Genomic DNA, 13,300 nt, shown 5'->3' on the forward strand with positions numbered 1-13,300 from the left:
TTTTTGGTTAAATTAGCAATGTGAGGTGAGCATTGTCATGATGAAGAAGCATGCTATGTCACAGGTGAGGTCTTATTTGGATTGCCTTATTGAGCCAGTGTCTTTGCTGAACTTAAAATCTCTGCATTGACCTTATGATTGTTTTTAAGCATTTTATTATGGATTAGCCTTTTCCAATCCTACCAGTTGCATATCGTTGTGTCGATGCTGCTCTGGCTTGGCTCAAGGTGTTGTTTGCTTCCTGGGACTCAGCCATTCTTTCCTCTGCTTCATATTGGCATAAAGGCACCATTTTCTATTGATGGTGATGATGCAGTAAAGAAATCTCTGTTTGTATCCACGAAGAGCCTGGTGTCAAATGAGCAAGAACTGGCTTTGATGGAGGAATCTCTTTTATTCAGGGTATGTGGAACCTATGCACTGCGCTCTTGGACCTTGTCCATCGAGCTCAGGTGATAGGTAACAGTATCATTGCATCTACTGAGCATTTGCAACTACTGGGTCAATTCCCTGGTGAATTAGTGTGGATCCTTGTGAATGAGCTGGTTCAATTGATCCTAATTGAAACGAACAGGTCGGCTGGAATATGCAAAGTCTGTGAGGTCAGATTTCTCCTCCTTGAATCATGAAAACCGTTTCTGTAGAGTTCTTTCAGTAACAGTGCTTTCTCCGTACACAACACAAACGTTCTTGAGTGGCTTTGACAGCTTTGGAACTGTATGACGAAAGTGAAGTGAAGCAAGTGTTTAACCCTTTGCCATTCAGCTTACTCTACTAAATACAATGCTTATTTATTCACATTGTTTTGAATTAATCATACATTTACCTGGTAGCTTTGAGATTTCGATGGTGTGTTTGTTTAGCTTTAGAATGACATTGTAGGGTAGGTGTAAGAGGCTGAATCTTGCCAGTTTGAACATAAAACACCTGGAATATTGAGCTGGATATAACCTGTTTAAACACTAAAATGCTCATTTTCTTTTTCTACTTGACACTCTATTGTTACATGTCTGAAAGGAAATGAAATTTATTCAAATTTTAAAAGCAGTAAATGAAAGTTGTAGAGAAAGGATAGTCAGAAAAATCCACAAAACACTGATAAATATATTGTCAGGTTGATTGAAATAACATTAAAAGGAAAATTTAAAATTTATCTGACAACCTAACACACTTGCATGCAAGATGTGTGTATATGTTTATGCATATCATCACATATTAATACTGAGTTACTTTGCACTCTGGAATAATTCATTACAAATGTTTAAGAAATTATTACTAATACCCACTGCCTAAGAGAGTAGCCAACCACGTCTTTTGACACTAATATTACTGATATCTTAAACATTCTTTGATTTTCACACAGCAGATATTTCTTTTCAGTGGGTTTGTTTCTCATCTTCACAAATGAATTTTTATTGTCTACTTCATTCCAAATTTCATTTTTATTTTTTTAGTATTTCTTTCTTTTTAATCTTGAACTTAATTTTTCAGTGACATGCTCTGATTGGGCAGATTTATGGTTAACGACATTCTGTCAAATGTGGCAGAGCTTTGAGAAACCATCAGCAATGTACCTTCATTCCTCAGTTAGGTTCTAAAAGAAATAAAAATGGATCTACTGATTCCTCAGCTGGTTGTTTGGTAATCTATAATACTTGTTCTAAACCAGGGATTCTCAACTGGGGCCCACATAGCCCTTGGGGGTCCGTCAATACACAAAATATCAGTTTTTTTAAAAATACAATTCTTAATAATATTTAATTATAACAGTATAATAGGATGTTTTAAAACATTGACTGGGTACGAGGGTCTAGTAGAGTAAAATAGGAATTAAAGGGGTCTGCAGGCAAAAAGGGGTTGAGAAACACTTCTAAACTATAATATTTGTTCTCTAATAACTGTTTAAATTACAAGTTATGGTCGGAAATGGGCTTTTGTTGAAGGATCTCTGGAGTAACGTTACTTGACTGGGTGCATGTTACTTCTCTGCATTGAAGGGGTCTCAGCTCCAGTACTATGGACATGGGATTAATGTGTCACAGAAAAGAATTGCATGACAGGTTCTTCAAGCTGATTCAGCCAGCAGGAGTTCTAAGGATAGACCAAGAATGAAATGGTTGAATTAAATCCTTAATCTCAGTTGGTGATGTTTGGGAATCCAACAGGAAAGTCTATTGACAATTGCTTCTGATAGCAAGCCTGTGAGAGAGGTGTCTGAGGACTCTCCTCCCATGACCTTCCCAGGAATAATAGATGGAGATGGATGATATGATTGTAATCAAGTTTCTTTTATTTCCTCACAACTAAATAAAAATAGAAGATTATTGTGAGGATAAATGTCAATTCCATGAATTGGTCAGTTATTTGATCTCTGAGAGCAAAGTCTTGAGTTATATTAATGACCAGAGGTGAAGGGATTGGGTCAATTTTTTTTATCATCTCTGATTATTCTCTTGATCTTTTTCTGATCAATCATTTGATCTTCTCTGATGAATAGCTTGATTCCCTCTGACCAATCACTTAATATTCTTTTATCACTCACTTGAATCACTCATTGTTAATCTATGATTAGTCACTCCATAACTGACAGAATGCCACTCAGATCTGTTGATGTGAGGCCAGAATGGAGCGATTGTTGTGATGTTCTCATCCTTCCCAGGAACAATGACAGAGCAACAACCAACAACCAGTGCCAGCGGATACAGGTTCAATTCCCTGATGGTTTATCACCTTTCTTCAAAATTCTCATTTGTAAATGTTTAAAATATGTATCTCGATATGTTAATGCTGACATTGCAATGAATGGAGCATTCAAAGCTAACTAAAGGTAAAATAATAACCAGTGAGACCAACAGACAGATGGCTTTGTGTTAATATATTACAAAGAAGTTGGAAGCTAATTAGAAATAATTATGCCAAAAGGAAAGAACAAACAAACAAACTATTAGTAAATCATTAATGTTTTTATTTGTTTGCAAGTATGGGAGATAACTTTAGGTATATTTTAGTATTATTCCGACATCATCAGTGAAGCTTTGTTTTCCCCATACTTGTTACAGTATTGAAGAATAAATTACAAGGTAAATATACCAGACCACCACCAGCACCGCTATCATCATCATCATCTTGTCAATACTTCAAAAGACTAACGATGGCCAGTGATGGGGAGTCGTTATCACTGCTGCTATCGTCATCCATATTGTGGTCATCTGTTCCTCTACCAACATCACCATCATTATAGTCATCATCATCATCAACAGGATCATCATGTACTATTATCATCAATTTTTTTTTATTACCTCTCTTTGACATTTGTAAATTTTGTTTATTGATATTTGCCAAATATCTTTTCTTTTCCAGTTTCCAGCAGTGGTTGTTTTTATTTTTCTAATTTTCATTTTGTAGTCGTGGTGTTTTCCGTGTATATTTATTTAACAAGATAAGTTATGAAATTTTTATTAAATGTTTCTTCCTTCTTGGCATTAGGAAGGGCATCCAGCTGTAGAAACGAAGCCAAAACAGACTATGGAATCTGTTGTGGCTCCTGGCTTTGCCAGTTCTTGTTCAGCTGTCCAACACTTGCCAGCATGGAAAATGGATCTTAAATGTCGTTGTTGATGTTGATGATGATGTCTTTAATGATTGAACTATCCTTTTCACCCTTGACTTGGACTCATTTGCTTCATGGCAACACATAATGAGTCAGCATTTGATTGTGCGCTTGCTCAATCAATCTCTGACATGTATTGTTAGACAACAAATGATAAGTATAAAATGTAATAATATAAAAGAATTTTTTAATAACAACAATAATAGAATTTGGATTGAGATTGCTGTATTGTGTATCTCACTTGTTCTTTTTTTTTTTTTTTTTTTTGCAAGCTGATAACAGCTGATATTACTAAATACAGGTCATTACTGTTATCTTCACATGCACTCACACACTCACAGAGAGAGGGAGGGAGGGAGGGAGGGAGCACTTTTGTTGTACAAAAGGTTACATGTTAAGGACATAACTTGACAATTACTTCATACCACAAAATGATATCAGGTGGTGAGCTGGCAGAATTGTTAGCACGCAGGGAAAAATGCTTAGCACCATTTTGTCTGTTTTTATATTCTGAGTTGAAATTCTGCTGAAGTCGATTTTGCCTTTCATCCTTTCGGGGTTGATAAAATAGGTACCAGTTGAATACTGGAGCAGTGACTGGGGTCTACAAGGACTTTTGTAGAGTCCATATAAGATTTTGTTGTTAAAATTTATCTGCAGTAAATTGGTTACGCTCCTACAATACACAAAATATTTTAACTATTTTTTAAATACAATTCCGAATAAGATTTAATTCTAAAAATATAATATGATTTTTTAAACATTGAATGGCTGTGTGGGTCCATCAAGTAAAGTAACAATCAAAGAGGTTCAGAGGTAAAAAGTAGTTGAGAAACATTGGTCTAGAGAAACAATTCTAGAACATAATTTGATGAAGGGAGACGTGATGATGACGATGATGATGATCTCTGTTGTTGTTAATTACTTTATATTGTCTGACATAATATTATGAACTGTTGTGGTGGTGGAGAAACATTTAGTGATATTGGTGTTGCTGATAATGATGATGATGATGATACCAACTTCTGCTATTACTAATTCTTTTTTATAAGATGTATGGTGTTGGCAACTAAGTTCCTGCCGTTTTTTTAAAATTTATATTTTTTAAAAAAGTTTAATAAAAAAATTACAACTAATTAATCAATAATGTATTCACCCTTGTTGTTTACAACTTCTTCCCAACGTTCAACAAGATTTTCAATACCTCGTTGGTAGAAATCACCCGATTTCCACTTGAAAAATTTTATCCAACCAAGCTCTCAAATCTGCATCAGTATTGAAGGAAACTCCGTGCATAGCATTCCAATGAGATCGAAAGAGGTGGAAATTTGTTGGTGTCAAATCAGGAGAGTACGGCGGGTGTGGCAGCACTTCCCAGCCATGCATTTGAATGGCTTCCTTGGTCATATTGGCGATATGAGGGCGGGCGTTGTCGTGCAGCAGAAGAATTCCATGCTGCTGGTTAGGTCTTTTTTCTTGAATAGCCGTGTTGAGTCGTTCCATCTATTGAACATAGAGTTCTGCATTGACCGTTTGGTTTCGTTCAAGCAATTCGTAATGGATAATCCCTTCCCAGTCCCACCATACACACAACATCGTTTTACACAGATGAAGATCTTGTTTCATGCGCGGTGTCACTTGTTTACCGGGGCTAAGCCATTCCTTACGCTGCTTCATATTGATGTACAGACACCATTTTTCGTCGCCAGTAACGATTTGTTAAAGAAATCGTTGCTTGTGTCCATGAACTGAGCGGTGACGTGAAAGCAAACCAGCGGAGATTGTTGCTCGTTTTTTTTTTGTTGTTGTCACTTAAAGCATGTGGAACCCATGCTCCATACTTCTGAACCTTTTCTATGGAGTGAAGATGCTTCTCTGTAGCAGTGTGGGAGCATTCCATTTTCTCTGCCAGTTCCCTTGTCATTTGACGAGAATTTTCATGCAAAAGTTGGTTTAATCGCTCTTCATCGAACTCAACTGGACGGCCAGAACAAGGTGCGTCTTTGAGGTCAAAATTTCCATTTTTGAACTTGGCATACCAATCACAAGCGGTTCTTTCAGCTATGGCACCCTCTCCATACACAGCACAAATGTCGCGAGCAGCTTTTGCAGCCTTAGAACCTTGATTAAAAGCAAAAAGAAGGAGGTGTCGAAAATGCTTGTTTTTCTTAACTTGACATTCCATTTTAATGATCTGAAAATAAACAAAAATTAACTAAAATTAACTAGAAAAAAAACAAAATAGATTCCAAAATGGTTCAAAAATAGAATTCTCGAAAAAGACAGATTCCAAAATTTAAAAAAATCGTGGGAACTTAGTTGCCAACCCAATATATAAAAGATGCATAAAACTCAATTTAATGATGTTGATAAATATTATTATTATTATTATTATTATTATTATTATTATTATTATTATTATTATTGTAGTGAGCTGGCAGAATCGTTAGCACACCAGGCAAAATGCTCAGTGGTATTTTGTCTGCTGTTACGTTCTGAGTTCAAATTCCGCCGAGGTTGACTTTGTCTTTCATCCTTTCAGGGTCAATAAATTAAGTACTGGTGGAGTACTGGGGTTGATGTAATCGACTGGTACCCCTCCCCCCAAATTTCAGGCCTTATGCCTCTAGTAGAAAGGATTATTATTATTGTTACGAAGGTGGCCAACTGGCAAAATGCTTAGTAGCATTCTGTCTGTCTTTACATTCTGAGTTCAAATCTTACTGAGGTCGATTTTTGCCTTTCATCCTTTTGGGGTTGATAAGATAAAGTATCAGTTGAGCACTGGGGTTGATGTAATCAACTTACCCCCTCCCCCTCCTCAAATTGCTGGCCTTGTGCCTTTGCTAGCAAGAATTATTATTGTTATAATTATTTCTTATTTTCTGCTGTTGCTTATTCCTTTATAGGAGCTGACATCTTGATATAATATCATGGATCAGGAATGTCCATGCTTATAGAGAGAGACACATTATATGATAAAGATGATCATGGCGACAATGGTGATGATTTCAATTGTAGCTGTGATGATGGTGGTGGTGGTGGTGGTGAATTTGAAATGCAATTTGAAGGTTTCTTAAACACAGACTAAGCTTCTTTTTTTTTTCTTCCTTGCCGTTAATGTGACTGTGTTATTACTTTTCCTTTTTGTCAGTTAGTGGAAACATTCAACCGATGTCGTCAAGAGTGCCTGGACTTCCACATGAGCTCAGTAACAATGTACACACAGAGCTGTCGCAGCTTGTCCACAGCCACACCGCAAGGTGAATAATAATAATAATAATAATAATAGTAATAATAATACAACCCAACCTCTACAAAAACAAGTTTGGTGTTTTTTTTTTTTTTGCATGTATATGTATCTATTCCTGGTGTATTATTTTGTTTTCATTTTTTGTTTGTAGTGTGTTAAAAAAAACCCGTAAAGGCAGAGAGGTCCCTAAATGGCATGACATAGTACACTGGTGTGCTTTAGGAAGCTAGGTGTGTAGTTCTGTGCACTGCAAAAATAATACATAATTGAGAGAAGCCTGTCGTGTGTGTTTCTACCTATGTGGGTGTGTGTGTGTGTGTGTGTGTTTTTGAGTTTCTGCTTATGCCCCCCCCCACCTCTTGACAACTGGTGTTGTTGTGTTTATGTCTCTGTAACTTAGCAGTTCAGCAAAGGAGAACAATATTGTAAGTACCAAGGTGAAAAATGATGTGTACTAGGGCCGATTTGTTTGACTAAAACCCTTCGAGGCATTGCCCCAGTATGGCTGCAGTCCAATGACTGACTGAAACAAGTAAAAGATAAAAGAGATATATATATATATATATATATATGTGTGTGTGTGTATATATATGTATATATGTGTGTGTGTGTATATATATATATATTATATATATATAGGTGCAAGCATGGCTATGTGGTAAGAAGATTGCTTCCCAACCACATGGTTCTGGGTTCAGCCCCACTGCATGGCACTTTGGGCATGTGACTCCTACCTTAGCTTTGTGCCAACCAAAGTCTTGTGAGTGGATTTGGTCAAAGGAAACTGACAGAAGCTCGTATATATATATATATATATATATGTATATATATATATATATATATATATATATATATATATATATATAGATGTGTGTGTGGAGTATGTTAATTCTCTTTTATGCTTCCGAAAACAGATTTGGTAATGCTGGTTTTTTGTTTATACATTTCATTTGTTTTAAAGAATATTTCCACTTCCCACTCACTGTGTATTTTTGTTTACACCTCTTTTGTTTCAAACATTTCTGTTGTTTCATTTCTGCTCATTAATTAAATTGGTAATCAGCAATCGAAAGAAGAATTCAGCATTAAAACATTTTGTTGTTTTTGTTTTCTCCTCCCATGTTCTTTTTTTTCCCACCCCTAAAGACACACAGACATCAAGAATATATTTCTGTGTATCTTTTGAATTAGTCCCGTGGTTTATTTTATTCAATTGTTCATTTTGTAATTTTGTTTCTTATATTTTGTTCTTTTCTTCTTTGTTTTTTTTTAAAGAAAGAAAATAAGGCAAACACTACAAAGAAAGTTAAGACATTTTGGAACAAATGTCCTTGCATTCTTTCATCTTTCAGTGTTGGTGGGTAAATAAAATAAGTGAAATTGAATTATTTATTTTGTATAGCATCTACATTTTGGTATTAAATTATTTAAATTTTAGTGCTGATAAAATTATATTGTATTTCTATCACTATACTGAATTTCGATAGCATTCATCACAAGATTGATCACATGTTTTATTTATGCATTTATGGATTGCATAGTGTTCCAGACTGGATTTGAAACAGAAGCCTTCATTAAAAAGAAAAAAAAAGTTTGAATAACCTTATCCACGAGGCCACTGATGCATGTCCATGCATGTTTATATCCAGTCTGGTTGCTTTGTACATTTTGAGGAATTAAGACATGATGAAGATCAAAGATAAAAATCATTCAAAATGTATTGTTAATGTTTAACAAAAATCTGTATTGTCCCTAAATTTATTGATGCTCCTACTTTCTTAGGCTTTACATATATAAATATATAATAAATATATAAATATATAATAAATATATATATAAATATATAATAAATATATATATAAATATAAAAGTAAATATATATAATATATATATATATAAATATATATATAAATATATATATATAAATATATATATAAATATATATATATATATATGTATATATATATATATATATATATGTATATATATATGTATATATATATATGTATATATATATGTATATATATATATATATATGTATATATATATATATATATGTATATATATATATATATATGTATATATATATATATATATGTATATATATATGTATATATATATATATATATATATTTGTATTTATTTATTTTATTTATTTAGAAGCTTGGTGTAATATGTAATCTTCAATATTCTTAATAAACCATAGAAATCTGGAAAAGAAAAAAAAAAGTCTGTCTTTACCCACCAACCTCCAGCCTGGCTTCAGTTGTAAATTTACATATACCTGCTTCTTAAACATTATTTTTTAAATCTCTTGATTTGCCTTGGATATTTTTTTCTCGGTGCTCATTGCTTGAATTGCCTTTCATTCAATATATATATTATCGTGCTTGTTTTGTTTTCTTCAATATTTTTCTGGCTTTTGTATCTTGTCTTGCATTGAACATTTGAAATAATTTCTGCAGCAAAAAAAGTGCCTATGTTACATACATTTGTAGGTGTATACACACATCTAAAAATAAATATATATTGCATATATATATATATATATATATATATATATATATATATATATATATATATATATATTGCATATATATATATATATATATATATATATATATTGCATATATATATATATATATATATATATATATATATATATATATATATATATATATATATATATATATTGCATATATATATATATATATATATATATATATATTGCATATATATATATATATATATTGCATATATATATATATATATATATATATATATATATATATATATTGCATATATATATATATATATATATATATTGCATATATATATATATATATATATATATATATATTGCATATATATATATATATATATATATATTGCATATATATATATATATATATATATATTGCATATATATATATATATATATATATATTGCATATATATATATATATATATATATATTGCATATATATATATATATATATATATATTGCATATATATATATATATATATTGCATATATATATATATATATATATATATATTGCATATATATATATATATATATATATATATATATATATTGCATATATATATATATATATTGCATATATATATATATATATATTGCATATATATATATATATATATTGCATATATATATATATATATATATTGCATATATATATTGCATATATATATATATATATTGCATATATATATTGCATATATATATATATATATATATATATTGCATATATATATTGCATATATATATATATATTGCATATATATATATATATATATATATATTGCATATATATATATATATATATATATATTGCATATATATATATATATATATATATATATATTGCATATATATATATATATATATATATATTGCATATATATATTGCATATATATATATATATATATATATATTGTATATATATATATATATATATATATATATATATATATATATATTGCATATATATATATATATATATATATATATATATATATTGCATATATATATATATATTGCATATATATATATATATATATATATATATATATATATATATATTGCATATATATATATATATATATATATATATATATATATTGCATATATATATATATATTGCATATATATATATATATATATATATAAGAATTCATTTAACATGCGTATTACTCCATTTACTAAGTTTGTATATTTACTCAAGTACCCAAAATAACAGGGAGTTTCTACCTCATAAACAAGAGTTATACCACAGTCATTTTGTGATCTTTGCTACCCTAGTATCTATTAACCCATTTATTTTGTCGGAGTTAATTGTTAACTAAGAGAAAATAAATACATATAATTAAATATATATATGTATATATATTATATGTATGTATATGTATATATATATATATATATATATATATATATATATATATATGTGGAAGTAAAGCATTATCAATACACACAGACACCCGTGCACACATGTGTATGTGTATAGGGGGTCTGACTGATGAGTATCTGGACTGTTGCTATAGTAACAAAGCGAAAGCGTGCAGATTGAAGCCACTTGTCAACGATTAACCTTGAACTCTGCAGTGCATGCGCACCAGGTTTAAACGTTCTACCTCACCCCGGCTGTTTCCAGCCATGTTTAGAAGGAAGGTGTTTGGCGTCTGCTGGTTGTTGCATTGACCATGGCAGAGAAAGTTGAGCAGAGAATCCTGCATCGAATTTTGCCAAAAGCTTGGTGATATCGGCTCAGAGGCCCTTTTTAAAAAATTATTTTATTATTTTTTTATTTTTATTTTTCTGGTTTCAGTCATTTGACTGCAGCCATGCTGGAGCACCACCTTTAGTCGAATTAATTGACCCTCCCCCTCCCCAGGACTTATCCTTTGTAAGCCTAGTACTTATTCTATCTGTCTCTTTTGCTGAACCGCTAAGTTACAGCGATGTAAGCACACCAACATCGGTTGACAAGTGATGGTGGAGGGAACAAACATAGACTTACAAACACATACATACGTACATGCGTACGTACGTACATACATACGTACATACATACATACATACGTACATACATGCATACATACATACATACATACGTACATACATACATACGTACATACATGCATACATACATACATACATACATACATAATGGGCTTTCAGTTTCCCTCTATCAAATCCACTCACAAGGCTTTGGTTGGCCCGAGGCTATAGTGGAAGACACTTGCCCAAGGTACCATGCAGTGGGACTGAACCCGGAACCATGTGGTTGGGAAGCAATCTTCTTACCATACAGCCAGACCTGCGTAAAGTTTTCAAAAAGTTTTCATCATTCTCAACATAATGAAGGGGATCTTGTGCCACTGAAACCCAAGTGTCTTTTTGGTCAACTGAAAACAGTTTTGGCCCAAACTTGGCAGACACGCATCTCATACCCAAATCTTCAGTGATAATGGACTGAACTGAACCGTAGCTAATCTGCACATCCTCTGATAACTCATGGATGGTGATTTCACAATTTCCTTTTACAGCTGCCTGCACATCTGTGATATTTTTTCTCAGTCCTGCTGGTTGTGGGTCTCCCAGAAAATTCGTCATTATCAACATTTTTTCGGCCATCTTAGAAACATCTGAACCACTCGTACACTTGTACACAGCTCATACATTCCTCTCCACACACTTTCTGCAACTTTGCATAGGCCTCTGAGCAGGTATTGCCATGAAAACTTTTGCAGTGATTGTCAATGCGACAATCACACACTACACACCTTCCTTCCAAGCACTGTTGTAAACAGCAGAAGTGAGCTAGAATGTGAAAACTTAGTGTGCATGGACAGCAGAGTACAAGGTTAGTCTGTGCTCAGTGACTTCACTCTGCTTGCTTTAGTTTCGTTACTATGACTACAGTTGTGATACTTATTGATCAGACCTCATATATACATATATATATAAGTGTGTGTGTGTGTGTGTGTGTGTGTGTGTGTGTGTGTATATATATATGTATGTGTATATATATATGTATGTATATATGTATGTATATATGTATGTATAGATATATATGTGTATATATGTGTATATATATATGTATATATATATATATGTGTGTATATATATATGTATATATATATATGTGTGTATGTATGTATGTATATATATATATGTGTGTATGTATGTATGTATGTATATATATATATGTGTGTATGTATGTATGTATGTATATATATATATATGTGTATATATATGTGTGTGTGTGTATATATATATAAATATGCATACACACACACACACACATATGTCTTGTCATGCAATGCTGGAAAATGGATGATGTGTATGTTTGTATGCATGTGTGCTCACATACACATATGTGTTTATGTGTGTTTTCTGGTGCCTCTTTGAACTGTAAAACATGACAATAGTTCTTCAATAACAAGAACAGACGTTGTTGTACCAATTAATTAAACCTCATTCGTTGGCACCTAATTGTTTTATGTATTACCATTCATACATGTGACATGTTCACATTAATTAGCTAGAAAACCTGAGTCTCTTGTTAATGAATTTTTTTCCATATACTAATAATGTTTGTCTAATATATCTAAAAGTTAATAGTTTAATAATGTGAATGTTCTCTAATTATGCAATGGCAGTGAATTACATTCATGCATGAGTTATTGGTTGGACCTATTTTAAATTTTGTTTCTGTTTGTTTATTTTTCTAAATTTCCTGTCCTGTTTTTCTTTACAATATAATTTTGACTGACTTATGAAAGTTTTTTTTTCTTTTATTTCTTCTGTTTATTATATGTGGAGGCACAATGGCTCAATGGTTAGGGCAGCGGACTCGCGGTCATAGGATCGCAGTTTCGATTCCCAGACCGGGCGTTGTGAGTGTTT

General features: G+C 31.9%; 1 protein-coding gene across 7 annotated transcripts in view; it reads left to right on the top strand.

Annotated features, from left to right (window-relative positions):
- Window positions 1–13,300, top strand: part of LOC106867758 (inositol polyphosphate-4-phosphatase type I A) — an 83,388-nt gene that overhangs the window by 49,024 nt on the left and 21,064 nt on the right. For 3 of the 7 annotated variants that reach the window (XM_089339781.1, XM_089339777.1, XM_089339783.1), the window contains one exon: window positions 6,765–6,873. The exons of the other annotated variants lie outside the window; for them this stretch is intronic. In XM_089339781.1, coding sequence (XP_089195907.1) covers window positions 6,765–6,873 — 109 coding nt within the window. The remainder of the gene's footprint in view (window positions 1–6,764; window positions 6,874–13,300) is intronic. 7 annotated transcript variants of the gene reach the window in all.

The sequence above is a fragment of the Octopus bimaculoides genome, chromosome 22 (assembly GCF_046866305.1).
Source record: "Octopus bimaculoides isolate indiv1 chromosome 22, ASM4686630v1, whole genome shotgun sequence".
Classification (NCBI taxonomy): Eukaryota; Metazoa; Mollusca; class Cephalopoda; order Octopoda; family Octopodidae; genus Octopus; species Octopus bimaculoides.